Source organism: Peromyscus maniculatus, chromosome 1 (genome assembly GCF_049852395.1).
Source record: "Peromyscus maniculatus bairdii isolate BWxNUB_F1_BW_parent chromosome 1, HU_Pman_BW_mat_3.1, whole genome shotgun sequence".
Taxonomy (NCBI): domain Eukaryota; kingdom Metazoa; phylum Chordata; class Mammalia; order Rodentia; family Cricetidae; genus Peromyscus; species Peromyscus maniculatus.
In genome coordinates, this window is record NC_134852.1 from 66,733,559 (window position 1) to 66,755,354 (window position 21,796).

Consider the following 21,796-nt stretch of genomic DNA (forward strand, 5'->3'; position numbering starts at 1 on the left):
GTCCTATTTGGGCAGCAGTGTCCTTGTCAAGGGGACCAATGTTCGACCTTCAGATAGTCTTGGATCCCAGCCACTGATGGTGCCAGAGTAGGACTTGCCCCCACCCCCAAACTATTTTTTTTTTGGTGATAATATAATTACAACATTTCTCCCTTTCTAAAATCCCTCAAAAGTCTCTCATATACCCTTCCTTTCTCTCTTTCAAATTTATGGTCTCTTTTGTTTATTAATTATTATTACATGCATATATATATATATATATATATATACATACATATGTATATATTCCTAAATATAACCTGCTTAGTCTGTATAATGTTACTCGTATGTACATTTTTTGGGCCTAACCATTTGGTGTTTGGTGAACAGTCAGTGTGCTCCTCCCTGGGGAAGACTTTTCTCCCACTCTCAGCATTTCTTGTCTGTATTTCTTTGTGTAGGGTTGAAGCCCCATGTGCTTTCTCCTGTCTACTTTGGCATGCCTATTGGTGACATCCTCTTTCAGCTCATGTTTAGGTTGTCATGTTGGTGAGACTTTTGGGTGTAGCTTAGTACTGGAAAGCTAACTGCTCAGTGCTAATGAAGTCATGGATATTGGAGGAGGACCTACAATTTAATTACATTAGCATAATCCCTAACAACAATCTATAAACAATTTGTCCTTGTACCCACAGATCAGTGTAATCTTTACCCTTCATTAAGGAGACATCTTCTTGTAACAGAAAGAGACCACTTACAGAAAACCACAACCAATGAAAATGTTGAGTTGTAGAACCTTGTTCCAATGGATACATCTACAAAACACTCCATCAAAGGCTCAGGGAACAATGTGGAAGGGGGCAGATAGATTGTAAGAGGCAGAGGATCAGGGAGTTTGCTGGGAGATCGTGTCTCCTCATACCACCAGCTCATTTCCGGTCGAATCCACTCTTGTACTGCGGGTGAGATCTGGAGGCTGGCGCAGCTGCCTTGTCTTGACTGGATTGAAGTTTCCTGCTTCCCATGGTTGCCTTGAAGGTCTCTGTAAATGAGCTTTGGCAGGAGTGGAGGGAGAAGCGTCCTGCAGAACTAACCCTTTTAACTTTGCTCCCATAACCATCCTGACCTACTCCCCAGGTGTAGAATCTGTTAAGGCATCTGACTCCCAAGAGATGGGCATCTGAGAGGGACAGTTGTTCTCTCTCATCCCCAATGCCGGTAGTGCCCAACCAGTTGCTGCTCAAACCAGAAGGACGTGCAGTTCAGTATTTCTGACAACATGTGCATTTATTTGTATCAGAAGTACAAACGTAGGAATCCAAATACAAATACAGAGGGCAACCCAGCCGTGAGGCTCAGCTGGCTTCTGGCTGGGCTTGGCCCCGAGGGCTCGGCGGGGTCGCGACGTGCAAGGCAGGGCGCGGTGCCGCCGGGGTCGCCAAGGCACGTTGGGCACAAGGGCGCCCTCGCTTCACTAGGACACCACGAGATGCAGGGTACAGGGAGACATGTTTTATGGTGGAGAGGAGGGCCCTCGGGGACAGCAGAGCACCCAGGGCTCTTGAAAGTCACTGGTGAGGGGCCATCCTCTGACCCTGACCCTAGCTCTCTGTGGGGCCACCACTTGGGCAGGACAGGTCACCCGCCTCCCAGGCAATCCTTTTTACACTCAACCCTTGCTCAGAACTGATGTTAAAATGCTGTAGGATTCTGGAATCAGCCCACTACAGGCTCCACAGGCTGTAAGGACTCCAAGAAGACAGTCGATCTCACATCTTTTTGCTTGGGACATAGCCCAGGACTATGAAAGTTTTCCTTCACAGAATCGCCCTGCGTACTGTGTGGCTGACTCTTAGACTTTGAAAGTTCAAGCCAGCCCCGATCCTACCTAGGTTTATTTGTGAACAGTTTCATGGCTTCTCAAATAAGCACTGCAACGTCCATGTATTATCTAAATATTGAGAAGTACTTTGACCTCATCAGATAAACCTGGCCACAGTACACAAATAATCAAGGCACCCAAGTAACTTGGTGGTGCTTACATGTTCTCCACATCAGCTTCGGGTCAGGCAGCTCATCTTGATTTTTTTCTTAAAGGACATGATCTCCCATATTTTGGGAAAATACAATGATTGTCTCTTACTCTATCTGGGCCCCTCTCTCCCTTCCCCCTTCTTCCCCTGTTTCCTGTTAGCCTTAACCAGAGGCTCACTAAGCTAACATGCTATCACTAGGAAGCTGTGCTCCTAAGTGTTTCAACTAAATTTGGGGTGATGGGTAGAGTAACACACATATTAATAAGTTGTTCAGTTTTACCGCTGTACATACAAACACAAAAAACACACGTCACTGCATGTAAACACAAGCTACCCCATCACTTAAAACAAGATACAGATCAGTCCCTGAAAACTGTCACTCTTCTAGAGTCTTCCATGGAAAACACAAACAAGCAAAGCTTTGCTGAGTCCAGGAGCTGCTTATAAAGAAAACATGTATCTCTACACAAACATGTCAGTATGTAAACGTGGCTAGCTAGCACAATTGGCCATTGTGCCTTTTTGGGGTGTTTCCATCATTACTCTAAGCTGGAAAAAAGAGAGAAAACAATAGTAAACACTTCACTACTATATAGTTAAAGTGACTATAGTTAAAGAAAATGGCAACTTGAACTCCTGGGCGGTAACTCCTAGACCCAAATGACATGGATAGAAACAGAGTGGTGGTTTCTTTGGGCAACACAGCTTCCAAAGACGCAGCCACATTAGAAAAAAGACATAGTTCCTTGCCAATTAAAATGTTGTGTAGAAGGAAGTGGCTAAAAATATCAAATGAGGTAAAAATGAAAAGAAGGAAAGTAGTGAGGAAATAAATGCAGGGTGGCATGCCTTCCTCAAGTGTTGGGAAATCCCTGAAGCAGGGTGGGTGGACTTCTGAGGAAAGAACAAACAATTTGGATTCTGAAATAGTATTAAAATTAAACTTTTAAAAAGCTTGTCATCATTTTTCTTAATATGTGACATAATTTCGTTGTAGCTTAGAAAAGACACCAAATCTTTGCACTGCATCAATAGCTACAGGCTAGAACATGGACAACAACCATGATGGATGTCATGACACACCCTTCCTTCATATCTGACGGACAAGTTGAAACTTCAGCCATCAAGGTTATGTGCATTTTCTGCTTTTAATCATGGGGAGAGTTTCTTAAGCTATTGTTTGTTCCTTATCCTTCTTCATTTTTATTTATAATTTCCAGGCCACCCTGAAAGTGCAAGGATATAATGATGTGGCCAGTTAACTGAATATCATCTGTGCCTGCCAAGGCTAGACAAAGGGTTGGGCAGTAGGGTCTTCCCAATGTGGAGTTGTGTGTGTTGAGGGACTTCACACAAAACATAAAATTGATAAAAATCCTCCCTGTTATAAACCTGAAAAATTCTTGATAAAAATCTGTTGCAGTAAATACTAGTTATTTCAAAGCCCTCATCAATTGTCCCTGACAATCCCAATCCCACAATGGGAAGACTTTTAGGATGTGTCTGGAGACTTTTCCCAGCAGATTCCTGTGAGTCAGGATACCAGCTTGACATTTAAGAAAGTGATGTAGGCAGGTCTGGGCTCCCACGACAATTGACAAGAAGGCTTATGATTGTCTATCCAGCCAGCTGTCCTGAAAGATTGTTTAGTTGGCACAGGCACATCCTTGCCAGAAGGATTCGCCTGCCTCTTCCAGGCAGCAGACTTATACATTAAGTACTGAGCCTGTTCTGGGAGAAAACCAGAAGGTGGACCTATGTCACCTTTGCGTCAGCCATGTGTGACCTTTCTAGCTTCCACAGTGATTCTCACAATGTTCATAAAGCTATAGTGAAGGGTCAAAGGTCTTTTTGCCTAAAGTGATTTGGGGGTTCACTATATAAAGTCCTATGCATTAAAAAACGATCAGTGGTAAATGGGAAATTTCTTTTGTGAATGGAAGCTAGTAATGATATCATAATTTTGAGCTGTCTGTTATTCCAGGGACTGAAATAGCCATGTTGTAAGCACCTGATCTAAGAAATGCATATTTAAGAAAATGACCATTGGCTTTGTTATGTACACTTACTGAGATGGTACTTTAGTGGGCAGGGCAACCAGGAGACATCTGGATCTAAGTCTGTTATAGGAAATGTAAACATTACAGTCACTCCTCCAAATTTGTAGGGGACTGGTCCCAGGCCACCTCAAGATAACAGAACCCTCAGTTGCACAATCCTTTGAATAAAGTGGTACATGATATGCATAGACACTATGCACATTCTTCCCTATACATTCAGTCACCATGAGGTGGCTTACACTGCTTAAGACAATATAAATTCTACGTCAGCCTCTGTTACTCTGTTATATTTAGGGAAATAATGACAAGAAGAAATGCCTGCCCTTGCTAGGTATAGAGACAAAAGTGTTTGATATTCTTGAAAGCGGTTGAAATTACAGATTCAGAATACATGGGTACAGAAGGCAGACTGCACTTGTTTGCAAAAATACAAAGAAGCATCTTTAAATATTTAGAAAAGAACAAAACAAAGCAGGGACCAGCTCAGTTTGGGAGGTTTGTTGTTGAAAGCCATTTTCTCCCAACCTGTTCAGTTTAAACTATCCAGCAGACAGAGAGCCTTTCTTCCCCACAGTAACCATTCTTGATTCACCCTGTGCAGCCTGTTTCCTGGGCCAGGACAACCCTGTACTGTTTACAGATGTGAAAAATGAAGTGGTAAAGTAGTCTTAACTTTGGTCTTAACTGACTAGACCAAACAAAACCGTTTACATTTGCCTCAATTACCATATATAACACTTTCTAGCTTCCTTTTAACTGTAGCTTCTAGCCAAAGCAACATTCAAACTTTCCTTACTTTGGGTGTGGTGTCGTGTCTGTGTGTGTGTGTGTGTGTGTGTGTGTGTGTGTGTGTGTGTGTGTGTGAATATTTACTAGCTCACATAACATAATGTAAAAAAAAAAAAAAAGATCCTGGTTAACTCAATGCATGGGAAACTTTTGAACGACCAATAAGAGTTCAATTCAGATTTTAGCACTGATTTATGTAAGCTGGTTTAAGATTGGGATTTTATTGCAGGAGAAGTAACAAGGAGGTTTCAGAAACATCTTACTGGGAATATTTGAACCAAAGCATCATTCAACTAAAAGACATCCTGGAAGCAAATAAACAGAAACGTCTTCTTTTTTAACCTTAACGGAATCAGAAAAAGCTTTTTACCATGGGGTTATTATCTTATAAGCTGGAGAAATTTTAAAAGGGGGAAGCAGGAACATCCTAACTTCAAGGCTTCAAAACCATAATGTAGTTAAAAAAATAAAGCAAATTCTTGTTCTGGGACTTGTTAGCTGTTACCTTCTCATCTCAAGTCACAGGTCTTTCCTCCTCTGCATTAAGTTAGAATCTATGTTTGCAATGGAAGGTAAGACAATGAGGGATCAGAGATGGGCTTGTCCATGCTGAGAGCTTCATCAGCATTCAGTTCTTGGGCCATGCTTCCATGGAGAGCATGGATTCCTGGTACTGCATACCCTTAGACCCAATGTTCACTATGGGGCATTTGTAGCCATTTGAAGGGAGCTCAGGGAAAACTGTGAATAAGACACTTGCTGTGTTAGCATTCTATTTCTTTCCTTCCCATTTCCCAACATTTTTCCATATACTTGTGTTCTAAAGCTCCAAATCAACAATCTATCAGTATAAATGGAACTCAACATTGCAATTTATACTTAGTTATTTACTATGTTTATCTCTAGTCATTTTACTTTTTTAATATAGAAACTCATGTGTTTTTGAATTCTAAAAGAAAATAAAATACTTAAAAACAGTTGCCAAACCACAAACAGATTCAAAATGCTTGGTGCCTCAAGGGCACTAAAATGATAGAATGCAATAATGGCATCTGGGACCAGCTTCGATTCTTCAAGTTTCAAATAAAAATTTCAGTTTGGTATCTGAGATCAAAATGACCAAGGAGGCAGAGGTGTTGTTTTGTTTTGTTTCCTAGCCCTTTGGATTGAGTGGACCACTGCTTCCTAGTGGGGTTAAGACAAATTGATGTGAAATGGGATTCCTGGTCCCTTGCATCTATCGATTTCAGATGTGGTGTCATTTAGAGCTACAACACACATCTAAACATCTCTCACTGCAGCAGCTTATTACCAGGTCAAATAGTCTGGAACAGTGCAGTTCTGTGGACACTTACCCTCAGGTTCCCACATGGAACATTGAAATGGCTTGTGGTTAAGGACAAGCATTTCCATGTTCGAAGAATCCATAAAGGTTTGCAATTAACTCAGCAAAAGTGAAGATGCCTGGTTGTCATATAAAGAAATGAAATCCTATTTTCATCCATGCATTTAAAAAAAAACAGTAAAATTTAGTATGACATACAGGTTACTGCAAGAAATGGAAACTTCTGGAAAATGGAAAAACTGGGGGCTTAACTTTCATTTTAAGGCATATGTTGGGTAAACTGGGGGCAGTGTTGGCTGGGTCTATAGTAAAATTATTAGCACTGTCTTCCACCCTACATCGGGGACACCCATGGGGAAACTGTCTAGGCTTTGAAGAGATGTTTTGCTTTAATTCAACTGGTATATAAAATATCTTTAGTTTTCCCCCATCCTCCAGGATGTAGTTTAATGGAGACAGTCACAGTTTTCAGTGTGATCCACAGTGGTCGGAAACCTGGAACCTCTGTTCAAACAGTCTACTCATTTGGAGTGCTTCTAAGAGGGAGGGACATAGTAGCACCTTTGAAATGCAGGGTGTTCAGACCACTACCCAAGCATCCCACAGCTCTATATGCAAAAAAACAAAAACAAAAACAAAAACCCAAAACCAAAACAAAAACAAAAACAGAGTAGGATGGGACAGAGTACAGCAGGCTGGGGCTTGTGTGCCACACACATGCCCCTCTTCATCAAGTAAGGAGAACTGGGGTCTAAGGAGGGGATGCATTTCTCACTCTCCTCCTGGTGCACCAGACTCTCCTCAAAGTTCATGCTTTGAAGCCCCAGGCTTTGCCCCTGACAATGGGCAGACATCTCTCCTGCTTCATGAAACAGAATGGTTTATCCTGGAGAGTCAGACTGACACAGATGATTGAATTTTACTGAGAAACTGGCACTGCATGCTCCCAGAACATGTGCTGGTTTTCAGTGTTTTAATCAGCCTGTCCAAGGTTGGGCAGGAGATGATGACTGGCTACTGGTATGGACGTCTTGCATGTAAGAGTCTCACTATTGAGAAGTTTTGAGCACAGAGGCAAAACTATGGAGTTGTTCTAAGGTAGCAGGGAGTCAGTTCTGCTATGGTAACTCCTTGTAGGTTTTAGTCCTTGGGAAAAGAAAATTACTAGAAAATTTAGTTTTGTCCAGAACTTTTGAAATGTAACAGGCTAAAGATTCTGATTGGAAATTCTAAATGTCTAGTGTTTGCAATTGTACGTGTTGCTTTCTCTTTGACTTCAGTGCTGTGGGTGCCTCTAGAGCAGGCCTGTCAAAGGTGAGAGTTTCAGAGATACTAGTGTACTATATGAAAAACTGCCCCCAACAGAGGAGACATTTAATTTAAGCCACTCTCTTCAGCTTATTCTCCACAAGTATTTATTATTTAAATTTTTAAATTGAATTTTCTAACTAGAGGCCAAATGGCTTAGGTAGTAACTATCAAACTAGTTTGTTAGTTGAAACTCAGGAGAAAACACTGGATATCTCTCACACATAGACAGCCATTATTACCCTTCCAACTGAGCAGCTGTACCTATTTCCACACTCACTTCATGTGCAACAGTATTAGAAAGAATTAGCAAAAATGCGTAGTTTCAGTTTTTCTGGTCTCTCCCATAGCCATCTCCATTTCCAAAATACATCTAAATAGCTGGGGGAAGTCAGCACTTTTATATATTCTATTTGTATAATGTTTTACTTTTTCTATGTCATCATACAGTATATATAATAGAAATGGAAAACTGAATGACTTTCAATAAAGTTAATTCAGCTTTGTGAAAGCAAAGCACATAGGGATTCTATAGTGAATGCTGTAATAACGCCAAGATACTGACTGCTGAGGAGTGCCAAGGTCTGCTTGTCCCCAACAGAGGATACTTCAAAAGGGTCACAGACCTCAAGTGTGCAAGAGCATCTGGTTATAGCAAAGAACTAATATCAAGAAGCAAATTTGTGTTATAAAAATATCAAAAGAGAACTGATTTTTTTGTGGGGGGAGAGTTCTTTGGGATTTTGCTATGTGTCCATATTTCAAAGTATAAAATAATTTTTGCTCATCAAAATGTATAATTGAAGATAACCATTACCCATGTTTTTTTTTTGCATCTAATGTTGGTTTGGCTTGAATGTTAAAGTTCATGATTAAATACTTGTCTACATTATTTCACACTCTGGAATACAGTTTCAAAACAAAGGCCTATCCATATTGCATGTCTTTAGAGGATGAAGACGGTTACTGAACCCCTAACAATAATATAAGCTACACTCTTCATTTGAGACTGAGACTTGGTCCTGTAAAACACAGTTCTAACAGAAATGCTGAATTGAAACCCAACTGGTCCAGGTACCCAGTATACAAATACTGATGTAAGAAAGTTACTACTTTGTAAGATTTAGAGACAAGTAGCAGTGTGGTCTCAGCAACAAGTTTTAAAAGTCACATTTTTTTCCCCACAGATGGAAACTTGTGGCTGATACATATGAGCACCTCCCAGGCAGGCAGGAAGGGTGCCAGGAAGAGGGGAGCTAGCTACGCACAGCAGTGCCTGAGCAAACGGACCTCACAGAAGGGACCGAGGCTGACTGTGGTTCAAGCTGGATCTCGGAGTGAGGTCAGCTCGAGAGCATCTCCACTAAGGAGATGCTGGACCCACAGGCACTCATGCCAAGGAGCACAAAGGGAAGATACATGAGGGTGAGGGCCTGAGAGAACCTCTGGATAGTTGTTTGCATGTTTTACAGGTGTCTTTGCATGGTAACTGGCAGCTTCTAGTATCCAAGGCCATTCATAAATACCAAACTACAGGTTGAAGAGGGGGTTAGCAAGAATATCACTTTAGAATGCAATTGGTGTGTGTGTGTGTGTGTGTGTGTGTGTGTGTGTGTGTGTGTGTGTGTGTGAAATATTTATAAGGAATACTTTCCAGGTACTTCCCATGCTGCTGAAAGGTAACATAACAAACTCGAGTAGTGTCCTTCCCTGCTACTTTTTTGGTTGGTCACTACTTGTCTGGGGATTGGGGAAGGGAAAACATAAATCAAGTACTCTTCAGTCATCCTTCAGAGCAGCACTTAAAGATACAGGTATCCAACCCAATAAACCAGGTTGAACAGCAGGAAGGATGTTGGGAAGAAGACCCGGGAGTATGAGTCCAGCTCTGAGACATCGATGTGGATACGGCCTCTCCTCCAAGAGCCCGACTTGCACTCTTCATAACAGCAGAAGAAGCTCTGGCAGTCTTTGCCATCCAGACACTCATAGACACAGGTGTCCTCGAACTCCTGCCAGTACATGGAATTGTTTAACGTGATCATCACGGGTGGTGGAGGCCTCATATCCAGGAGAGAATAGTTCTGCGGGCACAAGAATAGCACAGAAGTCATGAAATGCAGGTAAGAACAGCCTGAGGAGCATTGAGCTACAGGGACATCTTACATCTGCTACCAGAGAAGAGGGATGCAGGCCATGCTTAGCCCACACTTACCCAGCCCTGGGCACTGCCTGTTCTTTGCACCATGGCAGCTCAGTGAACAAGGAAAACCAGGTTGCAGTTTTAAAACTTTATGCCCTAGATTTTGCATGAAAGGAGAGCCACACATTTTCCAAATGTGTTAACGATTTCAAGTCTCAATTCTCTTACTTTGTAACAAATATGTACACACCATAGATTCATTCCTTCAATTATAAAACACATGGATATTAAAGCATGGGAAGATAAATATGGCACCTATTCTGATTAGCAAACAGTAACAGGTGTTATGTGCTGAAATTGTGAGAGAGCACTGTTACTGTATGTAATCCAGGCAAAGAGAGCCTGAACTTATGTGGCTGGAATGCTCTCTATTCCCAAGCTGCCCTCCTGCCTTGGAAAAGGCAATATGGGAGGAAAAGGGAGAGTTAAACATTTACTGTTCTTGCAGAACTGGAAGGAATCATCCAGCTTGAGAAGAGGCTTCCAATGGAACCCCCAGGTTTTCAGACAGCTGTCAACCCCTCAAGAGCTATTAACCACACTCTACACTGAGTTCCATTAGGGAGAGGCACTTTTAAATCTGACTAAATAGTGGAAGGTAAGTGGGAGGATTTACCTTTCTGATTTGCCTGTCTGTTTTTGTTTTTTTAAGAAATGCTCTTCTTAAAAAAATAGACTAGCACCATAATATCAGACATGAGAAGCCCCCTTTTGAGTTACTGAGCAGGTTAAGAGACCACCAAAGCATACAGTCTATTACTATTGATTTTGTTACCCACAAGAGCTGGAAGATAAATCTGAAGACACTGCTGAAGACACAGTGTACTTCAGACACAGGATCCAGAGGCTCCTGAGCGGGAACTGATCTGAAAGCCTTATCCCTGTGGACCAGCTTTTACGATACCAGAAGGTTCCAGTTGAGCTTCCAAAGGGGGAAGTAACCATCAGTTCCACACAGCTATAATGCCTATGAACCACAAATATGGCCAACATGGCATGATAACCCTAATGGTGCAGTGGTGTCACACTTCGGTGAACTTAAGTTCTGCTCAATGAAAGGGAAACCATGTCTGGTACTGGAAACCTGGCCAGTTACCCAGGGCTAGTGAAGTCATGGATCTTGGAGGAGGACCTACACCCATCAGTTTATTAAACTAGCACAATCCTTAACAATATTCTAAATATTTGTCCTTGGACCCGCAAGTCAGTGTACTTTTCATTCCTCATCAAGGAAACTTCTCTTTGCAACAGATGAAGCCAATACAGAAAACCACAACCAATCAAGATGCAGAGTCATGGAGCCTAAAACAGATACATCTATAAAACAACTCCTGCATCAAAGACTTGGGGGATCCTTGTAAAGGAGGAGGGCAGAAAGAATGTAAAAGCCAGAGGATCAGGGAGTTTGCTGTGAGATTGTATCTCCTAGTACTCAGACTCTACACCCATAAAGTCTCACCAACATGACTGCCCAAATGTGAGGTGAACAACGCCATCACCAATAGACATGCCAAAGAGAATGGTGGGAGGCTGTGAGGCTGCAACGCTACACAAAGAACTACTGGCAAATAAGGAATTCTGAGAGTGGAAGAAATAGTTTTCTTCAGATAAGAGCACACCAATTGATTATCCGATGCCAATGGTCAGCCCTGAAATCATACATACAAGTAACGTGATACAGACTGAGGAGGTTATATTTAGGAATATACATGTGTATACATACATATATATACATACACATACATACACACACACACACACACACACACACACACACACACACACACACACATATATATATATATAATGCTGGAACCACAATTAATGATAAAAGAAACCATGAATTTGAAGAAGGGAAATGGGTATATGGGGAGAACTTGAAAGAAGGAAGGGGAAGGGAAAATAATGTAATTATATTATAGTCTAAACATTAAAAAGACTAGTCTGGAGTGGAACTTATTGTGTATCCCAGACTGACCTTCCTGCCTTACTCTCCTCAGATCACAGGCCTGTACCACCACATCCAGCTCTAGAAGCCCATTTCTGAGCTGGATGGTAGGTGGTGGTTCCTTCCTTTGGCTATGGTTGCCACAGTGCTGAGAATGAGGTCATTCTGAATTATTAGAGTCTGCGTCAGGCCATATAGAATGCACTCAGCCTTTTCAGAGTCCTTAGAAATGTTCCTTACAGAGGCACTGTCACACTTGTCTGTGCTTAGGGAATTTAATTTGGATGGCTAGAGTTGTGACTATGAAGCATTACAAATGGAACAAAAAGGACAGAGTGTTGAATATTCAAAGTTATTCCATGAAGCCCTCTGGGTCCTTGCACATGGAAGCATGTCTGTACCTGTATGTTGGGGAGAGTGCAGCTGGAGGCAGGATGCTTTGTACCCAGTTCACTGGGAGCCTTCAGAGCACTGCTATGGAGCAGCTTCCACAGCTCTGGCGCATAAGCAGAGATGGAAGACTTGCTATGGCCAGCTCTGGTGAGGATGTGCACCATCTAGCCTCATGATTCTGAAGGCCAAGTGTATATCAAAACCACCAGTGTAATAATCTCTGCCAATTATTCAGTGTATTTGAGGAACATATGCCTTTCTTACAAGCTCCATTTGGGAAAGTCTATCTTTATTAGACAATAACACTATTAAAAGTTGTCTTACTTGTGTGCTTTGGCATTTTTCAGACAGGCATTTATCTACTCAGTTCTTCAGCCCTATATATCACGTAGTCCCTCAGTAATGGTATGAATGTGGGCTTTGGAAGAGGAGACACTGGACCTTGAGGGAAGACACTGAGCCAGGCTGGGCACCAGAGATGTTTCCAGGGATAGAGACAAACCACCAGAGATGGTGACTTTGGGGGATACAGGAAAAGCAGCAGGGAAGGTTCTTGGGGCATGAGAAATCTGTATTTCTTGTTATATTTAGGGAAGTGAAGGTCTGGGTTGCTGAGACCCAGTAGAAACCCTGTGCAGTAGTCAGGAGAGCTCCAGGACTTGACAGCGTGGGAATCTGAAATGAGTTCCGCTCCACAAGACTGAACTAGAACTTAGGATGTGACCAGGCCTCCACGGCTGTATTGTGTGCTGTGTAAGCACTTTTCTCGATGTACCTGCACATTTTCTCAGACATTTCAAACTATGCCGGAAGAGATTTAACAGATACTTCTCTCAGTGTCATCTTTGGCCCAGCCAGTGTCTGACTCCCACCTCTTTCGCCATGCATATGACACAGGCTCAAGCCCCCCAAGGAACACTGGTTTCCAAGTCCTGTGAAGGGCATTAATCTGGCATTTAACAAGTTATGGAACTGAGGCACGGGGCTGTAAGCAACTTGTCTCAACCATATACGTGTTCCTGGTTCTGTCCTTATTCCTTGGAGACTCCTCATTTGGGATTTATTATTTCTGGGAGAGAAACAAAATAAGAGTTGAACTGGTGATACTTCTACCCAATGAGTAAATGCTCTCCCCTCCCCTTCACCCCCTGTGACTGTACAAGCCTTAGTTGGATGTCAACATTAGTGTGCCTTCTTAGCGCAGTGGCACCTTTTGTTGGGAGTTGTCCTTATACCTTCTTTTAGATCATTAACCTTTCCTTTTTGTTCACAGTTTTCTTTTGTGGGGGAGATTTCTCCTGTTATGTGTTAAAGATTTTTTCCCCTTTTTCTTGGCAGAATCATTTCTACACCAAAGACATCAATATTTCCCCTCAACACTCTGGCTTCTGGCTGTGTGTGAAGATGTGCTCATGGGGCCTCAGGCTATTAGCTCTGATTGGCGTCTGTCACCCTGCACCTCACTTCTCCATGGCTTTCTCTAACACTCATCTGCTGCTGGCTGCTCAAGGCTGATAAGATGCTTGCCCACTACTCTTCTGACAAAACCCCCACGAGACATATTTGTAGAGGAAAGATTATATATTTTTTCTTCATAAAAATAGTTGATATGTACAAAATACAAGGCATTGTTAAGATCCAGGAGCCAGCCATGATGTATAGCTGGCATAAAACATTCAGTGTAATTAGTAAGTGGGTATAAGTCGAGGAATGAGAGTCATGATTCCACACAAATGGTGCATGACAAAAGTGGTACTGAGATCAGTGATTTAAAATGACATTTCTATGTTTTCATTCCAGTTTCCTTCTTATTAGCATCCATAGGGGTTGATTTTCTACACTCAGTTTCACTTGTTGTGAGCACAGAAAGAGTTGATATTTAGACATATATTACCTCAGAAGTACTCAAAAGAAAGGGAGGAAGTAATGTTATTTGTGGGGAAAGAGGACGTATAAGCAGGGTGTTTGGGCTAGAAACCAGAGGGGAATGTGGGGGAAAGAAAAGAAAAAATAGTTCATGGCAGAATAAACATCACATCACAAGCTGAAGGCCATTGTCCCCAGTAGATTTGATAGGTAACTATAGGCATTTCAGATGTCTATAAAATGTGACATACATAACACTTAACATAAAGACCTGGAAGACTGCTACCTAAAATATTAAAAGAAGTTTGGGCTGGAGAGATGGCTCAGCAAACATCATTTAGTTTCTTAGTGTGTGTGAATACATAGAACTTGGATGTTACATTCCAGCTAGAAGCATGCATGCCTCATCAAGGTCTCCATGTAGAAAGGTTAGGATAGTTCCCCTACTGTGCAAGAGTTCTAATTTGGTTGTTTATAGTAATTTAAAAAAAAAAACATTTTTAGTGGATCAAATGCAGCACTCATTTGAACTCAATGCACATATTTACGAAGAACGTATCTTTCAATGCAAGCTTAGTTTAGTCAGAATTCCCAGAAATATTGGCATCTGTAAATCTGTACATACAGAGGGTGCTTGTAGGCTTATTCGATCAGGAATCCATCTTGTGGAATCTGGATGTAATAACTGCAGAGAAAAAAAAAAGAAAGCAGAGTTGAAAAGTGGCCACAGAACTCTGCAGTCTTGAAGGTAATCCCACCCCTAGCCCTGTCAACAGTAGGCACTGACACTGGAGAAGTGAGAGGCATCTCCATCCTATTGCCCCATCTGTAATTTTATCTCGATTTCTAAGATCCTTAAGGACATAACAGCATTTCAGCACACATTTACCATACACTGCCCCCTGCCACATCTGAGAAAACCTTGGTGACCCCAGCCACTCACCGATGTCTTCTTCTTCCTGATGGTTGGCTTGCGACAGCTGGAGTAGTAGTTGAGGGTGGCGTACTCCATCAGCGCGGCGAAGACAAACAAGAAGCACACAGTCACAAAGAGGTCCATGGCAGTGACGTAGGATACCCGAGGCAGGGACTTCCTGGCAATGGTGCTGAGTGTGGTCATGGTTAGCACTGTGGTGATGCCTGCAGAGGGGATACTTGTCAGCATTGGAGGACAGCGCGCCAGACCAGAAGGCCCAAAGTGATGCAAATTAAGAAACAAGTAGCGTTTGAGTTTTGACTCTGAGTGCTGTCCCAGGCAGGTGATATGCGGCACTTGCCCCATGACACTTGGCTGTGGTAGACCAGCCCATGGTCAGCTGCAGTCAGGAGGGGAGCAACCAGCACCACAACGTGCTATGTGAGTTGGAGGGTGAAGAGGTGAGGCATGTTCAGTGCATATCCCAATTGCATTCAAAACTTCTGAAGGTTATGGGAACATAATACAATTCTGCATCAAGGAATGAAGTGTGACCCTAATTAGTCTTAATAATAAAAATCCAGAGTCAGATAATGAGGGTGAATGCTGACAGATCAGAGAAGCAGAGCAGCCAGCCACCAAAGACTTCTTACCTCTACAAAATCTCAGACTGAATGGAGGCAAGATCTTGTCTCTATGAGCCCCCTGTATTCCTGTCTCCACCTCCCCAGTGCTGGGGTTAAAGGAGTGAGCCTCCCATGCCTGGCGTCTATGGATAACTAGTGGCTAACTCTACCCTCTGATCTCCAGGCAGGCTTTATTTGTCAGAACACAAACAAAATATCACACACCAAAGGAACACATGTAAGATAGATTTCAGTAATTCACTGTTTGGCATTTTACCTTTTAAATGTTTTTAGGTGAAGATGCAGCCTCTGACCTCCTGTATATCCTGTGCTGTTCTGCACTCCATGTTTGTCTCCTGTTTCATGCTTTCTGCCTGCTCTGTAAACTCCTGCCCTTCTTTTTTAATTTAAACTTATTAATTAAAATTTTTTCACTTGAAATACCAACCACATATTCCCCTCTTATTCCTCTTCCCGCTCCTCTCCAGCCTCCCCTCCACCCCCATCCCCTCCTCCAACAGGATAAGGCCTCCCATGGGGAGTCAGCAAAGCCTGTCCATTCAGTTGAGGCTGAACTCCTGCCCTTCTATACTTGGTCCCAGCATCACTCTTCATGAGATGCCTTACCTGAAAACACCCATGGACAAGTTTCCACATTTTCCACTCTTAATTTCTCTGTTGTAATTGTTGTGTTTTGGTAGTTCATACCACACAGTTATTAGTGTTTAGAACACATGAACAAGTTTCATTTGTTCAGTTTGTCTTCTTGTGTCTTATTTTCCTTCCTGCTGCTCTGTAAGTGACCTCAACCATTTGTAAAATTCCTTCTTGATTTTTTTTTCAGATTTTTAAGGCCCTTGTTGGCACCTGCAGTTACTATGATGTCTTTGAGTGCACATCGCTCTGTTAGAATGTCAAGGGTCCTCCAACTAGTGTGGACACAGGATTTATCCCCATTTCAACAAAATATAGACAAATTATTCTTCTTTAACTTTCTATGGTTATAATAGAGTTGTCCTAAACATTTCCTTTAAATAGTTAAGGCTTATGTCAGGCTACATTATATTCTCAATGGTTGTAGAATTCAGGTTGAGAGTGTTTCCTTTGTGCCTCTATGGCTTCAATAAGGGTTCACTGTCATTCAGCCTGTGATGCCCTGTAGGAAGGATCATGTCTTTTTCCTCTATTACTTTCAAGGATTTTTCCATTTTTTGAGTTTGGTTATAATCCATTTTAGCATGAAATTCTTTGGCTTTACCTTGTTTAGAATTTACTTAGCGTCATAAATATGCATTTATCTGCTTTCTGAAAAACTGAAGAAATATTTAGCCACTATTTCTTTGAATAATTTTTCAGCATTATCAGTTTCTTCTGGGACATCTATGACAGAAATATTAGATTTTATTCCTTGGTATTTCACAAGCCCTAGGGTCAATGTGTTTCATATTTCTTCACTCTATTTTCTCTCCCTGTGGCACAAATTTTTCTTGATTTACACTAAAGTCCACAGATCTTCTCCCCTGGCATGCTCCATTTGGTGAGTTATTTCTTTTAGTGGAGTATTTCCTGTTCTAAAAGTATATTTGGTTCTCCACTGCACTGATGCGGTCTTGTGGAGCTGTACTCCTGTTTTTTTTTTTTTTTTTTTTCGAGACAGGGTTTCTCTGTGTAGCTTTGCGCCTTTCCTGGAGCTCACTTGGTAGCCCAGGCTGGCCTCGAACTCACAGAGATCGGCCTGGCTCTGCCTCCCCAGTGCTGGGATTAAAGGCGTGCGCCACCAACGCCCGGCACTCCTGTTTTTATTTACCTCAAGTGTTTGTGCTGTTGTACCTCAAGGAGTGTTTGTACTGCTATTTCAGAAGCCGGTTCAGATAACGTTAACATCTCTGCCACCACCAAATACGGATGCTTTATGGTATAATCTGTGACTTTTGATTGTATTTTGGGTATTTGGGGAATTAGCTTCTGTGATTAAAAATATTCTACAATAATTAAAAGTTGTCATAATTATAACATATTTTGTCAGAAACCATTAATACAAAAACTCTTCATACAGTGAAAACTTCTCCTAGCCCCATAAAATTTAACCAAAGATAAATGGGAAGGAATTTGTACTGAAGAAAACACCATCATTATATATAACCAGTAAATTTTCATGGTAGTGGATCTTGTCCAATAATATGAAGTACATATTTGTTCAAGTATATTTTGTGTCCCCAAATTCCTGTTTTCTTCATTAAAACTTTTTGTTTTTTGAGAATTTTTTATGTAATCCAATATTAAATTCCTAAGTTTTCTTCTAGAAATTGCACACTTTTGACTTTACACTCTAAGTGTGTTCCATGTAAAACTAATTTTTGTGTATGTAGAGTCTGTGCCAGATTTACTAGCTGCAAGGTTCTTTACCATCAAGCAGAGACATAACTCATTAGTTCAGTTTCTTGTCACTGTGATTAAATATCTGGCTCACACAACTTAAGGGTATAGGGAATATTAATATGTCATGGCAGAAATGGTGTGGCAGCGGGAGCTAGGCTCGTGAAGGTGGGAACTTGTTACATGGTCCGTTCACACCTTAGCAGACGAGGAAGCAGGGAGCTCTGTGAAGCTAGGCTAAGCTAGGTTTACCCCTCCAACACCTGCCCTAGCTAAGACTCATGCCCAAAAGTCTTTGAACTTCCCCAATAGCACTGCCCTCTGGACATTAGACCCAGTAGGGACCTTTCACAATGGAATCACAACAGGAAGCATGTTGTAGAGTTCCTTATGTGGACACTGAACATGAAACAGAGAACGAGGCTGGATCTAGAGTTGGGTGTAGCCTTCAGAGGCCCATTACTGGCAACCTAGCAGTCAGACCTCTCCTACTAAAGGTTCCATGACAGTAGCACCAAAGAGAGAACTCTTAAATCGTGGTTCACAGGCAGCATTTCAGATTCAATCCACAGCACATGGAGAGCATTGTTATCTATATAATATATATTATGTGTGTATGTGTACTATATTTTGCTGGGTTTTATGTTTTTATTTGATTACTTGTGATGGTTTGCATCAGAACGGGCCCAATAGCTCATATGTTTGAATACTTGGCTCCCAGTTGGTGGAACTTTTGGGGAAGGATTAGGAAGGATGGCCTTGCTGGAAGAGGTGTGTTACTAGAGGCAGTCTTTGAGGTTTCAAAAGCCCATGCTATTCCCAGTTAGCTCTCTCTGCCTCATGCTTATGAATCAGGATGTAAGCTCTCATATACTCACTAAATTGCCTAGACTTCTCCTGAACTCATCTATAGCCCAGTCTAGTCTTGAACTTATAATTCTTCTGCCACTGTGGGAATTATAGGTCTATGCTTCCAGGCTTGGCTGAGGACCCAATTTTTTCATATTAATTATTTGATATAATTAATTTACATTATTTATTTAACAAACCCACAAACACATTATTTATAAATATTCCATTACTAGTACAAATTTTGTAATGTTTGTCATCTTAAATTATGGTAAGATGTGTGTGGATGCCTTAGAAATATTTATAAGTAAATGTTAGTTGTTGTTTATCATAAACATAAATGCCTCTTGGTCCTTTAAAATAATATAGAACAAATGTGGGCAAGTCTTAGTGATTAAAAGTTAGAATCATTTTTTAAAATGTGTATTTAAGTGATTAATTTAGGCCATAGCAAATTAAACATTTACTTAAAAAACTATTACGAATCGATGTAACATGTTTTCTATACATGCTATAGATAAATAGATATACACAGGGGAAGCATATATTCTAGAGAATTAAAAAGACAAATAGAGTATGACATCAGATTCCTCATCTAGCAGGATCTTTGGGTTTTTTTTTCATTTTTTAAAAATTTTCTTTTTATTTATTCTTTGTGTCTTTCACATCATGCATCTTGATCCCATTCATCTCCTCATCTCCCCGTCCCTTTGTATCCACCCTCTGCCCTTGCAACCTCCCCCACAAAATAAAATAAAATAAAATTTAAGTGAGGAGAGAGAAAAAAAAAAAGGAAAAATCTCCCCATGGAACCTGTAGTCACACAGTGTACCATTTAATCCATACATCTTTACTTTCAAGTGTTCATTGCAAAGAGTCATTGGTGTGGTTTGAGGCCCCAGTTCCGCAACACTATCTTTGCTAGGCCCTCACTGGGACTCCTCTTGGTTATTCTGCTGTTGTCCTATGTTGTGGAAATCCTGCAGCTTTGAGTCCATAGGACCAGCCCCTTCACGTGTTCCAGCAGATCATAGATGGGGTGGGCCAACTCATAACCCTGGCTTGGGCCTGGGTAGTTGGCAGGGTTGTTCAGCCCACCAGCTCTACCCCATCCCTACCACTAGGTGAGCTCTCCAGCGTTGCCAGGGCTAGTTCACTCTATGAGCAAGGAGCAAGGGGTGGGATCACATCTGTTTTCATGCCCTCAGGGCCCGCTCACCCACATCTACCCCACAACCATCAGGGCCAGCTCTACTGTGTTGCCTAGAGGAGGTGCATGAGTCACTCTCCCAAGAGCTGAAGATGGTGAGGGGCAGGAACAGCTCTCCCACACTTAGGACCTCAGGAGCAGCTCTCTCCCGACTGCCAAAAATGGTTGCAGTGGTGGTGGGGGGCATGTTTCCCTCACTCAAGACACCATATGGCAGATGAAGGGTGGGGCCAGAGCTCCCATGCTCATGTTCTCAGAGCTGAGCTCACCAAGTAAACAGGGTCAGCTCTACTGTGATGCCCAGGCAGGGTACGGGGGCAGCCTTCCTGAGTGCTGCAGCTGGTAAGAGGGGTGGTCAGCTCCTTCACCTGCAGCAGGTGCTGAGGGGAAAGGGTCAAGGGGGGGGTATCTCCCCTTTGCCCATGCTGCCACATGACAGACAAGTAATGGGGCCAGCTTTCCCACACACCCTTGGAGCTGGCTCATCCATACCCCCCCCCCCCGAGCTGCCAAGGTACAGTGCAGGGCCTAGCAGGATCTTCAAATTAGTCAATTTCATGCTTTCAATCAGATATGGGACCATGACAGAATTTGTCATGTAGTAGAGTCTCAAAAAAAATAATTTAATGTCTTCGGAAGATGTAAATACTTTATCCTGTTATTTTAAACTGTGACAGTTTGCAAATATGAATGGTAGATGCTCATGATAAGTTTAGACGTGCTCTTATCCAGAGAGCTTGGTCATGGTGTGAAACTCTTGCTCTTGGGCTCTGAATTTCCAAAACCTTCAAAGACAAATTAGGAAGTAGAGTGTGTCTGAGGCCTGAAGCAGGCTTCACAGTTTACACTGGCACTGTGGAAGCAAATCTGAAAGTCTGCTTTAGAGACAGGCTGGAGGGACAGTTAGGAGCATGTGCACTAAGACTCCAAATTGGATCAGATTGGGTCCTGTGGCCAAAATAAACCACAATTCACTGAACAAATAGGTGTTACAGTGTGACAGCTGACAGCTGAGGGCAATACACCCTTAGTGGACACTGAGGATGCCTTCTACTAGACAGCACCATTACCGTTGCAACTAGGAATTCTGATAACTAGGCGATCTGTGAATATTAGTCACTTACATGACAGACCTTTATCCCCCATGCCATAGCCTAAAACAGTTGGGCTGGCAGATTCTGTTCCATACACCGTGGCCCCTGTCTCTTTAGCTAATGCACCAAATCTTGTTCCTTACATGGAGCCCGTTCTAAGAGACAACAGAAACAAGAAGCTTCTCTAATAGTGAAGCAGTAATGAGGATTTGAACAATTACATTCTAACAAGTGAATTTTATAAAAATTAAATATTTGAAGCCTCCTTGGAAGAAGACTGCCTATTCTTCTGATGCATACTTTGATTGAATAAAATGTATTAAGAAAGAGAGAGAGAGGAGAGAGAGAGAAAGAGAGAGAGAGAGGAGAGAGAGAAAGGAAGAGAGAGAGAGAGAGAGAGAGAGAGAGAGAGAGAGAGAGAGAGAGAGAGAGAACTAACTTGGATACTGAGAAAAATTCTAAGCCTTGTTCACATAGCTCTTAAATTAACTCTATTTGAATTCTCTTTAGTTGAAGGCATTTTTGTGAATGTTTCTGTATTAAAACTGCACAAAATGGTGGATGAGATTTTGCAACTTACCTAATGTTGTTCTTGCTGGTGTCGCATCTTTTTTTATCCAAAACGATACCCAGGACAGAACCACAGTCAGTATGCAGGGGATATATGTCTGGATAGTGAAGTATCCCATTCTTCTACTCAGTTCAAAGTAGATAGTCATGACAACATAATCACCTGTAATAAAATAGTCCCTGAATCAAGATGATGTTCATGGGTTAAAACAGTGTGGGAACTGATTT

The 21,796-nt window shown here is 41.9% G+C and overlaps 1 protein-coding gene across 1 annotated transcript in view; it reads right to left on the minus strand.

The window, feature by feature from the left end:
- Positions 1-877: 877 nt before the first annotated feature.
- Positions 878-21,796, minus strand: part of Gabrg3 (gamma-aminobutyric acid type A receptor subunit gamma3) — a 606,777-nt gene continuing 585,858 nt past the window's right edge. The window contains exons 7-10 of the mRNA XM_042277165.2: positions 21,579-21,731; positions 14,871-15,067; positions 14,553-14,612; positions 878-9,601 (exon numbers count right to left, since the gene is read on the minus strand). Of these exons, the coding sequence (XP_042133099.1) occupies positions 9,320-9,601; positions 14,553-14,612; positions 14,871-15,067; positions 21,579-21,731 (692 nt within the window). The 3' untranslated portion in view covers positions 878-9,319. The remainder of the gene's footprint in view (positions 9,602-14,552; positions 14,613-14,870; positions 15,068-21,578; positions 21,732-21,796) is intronic.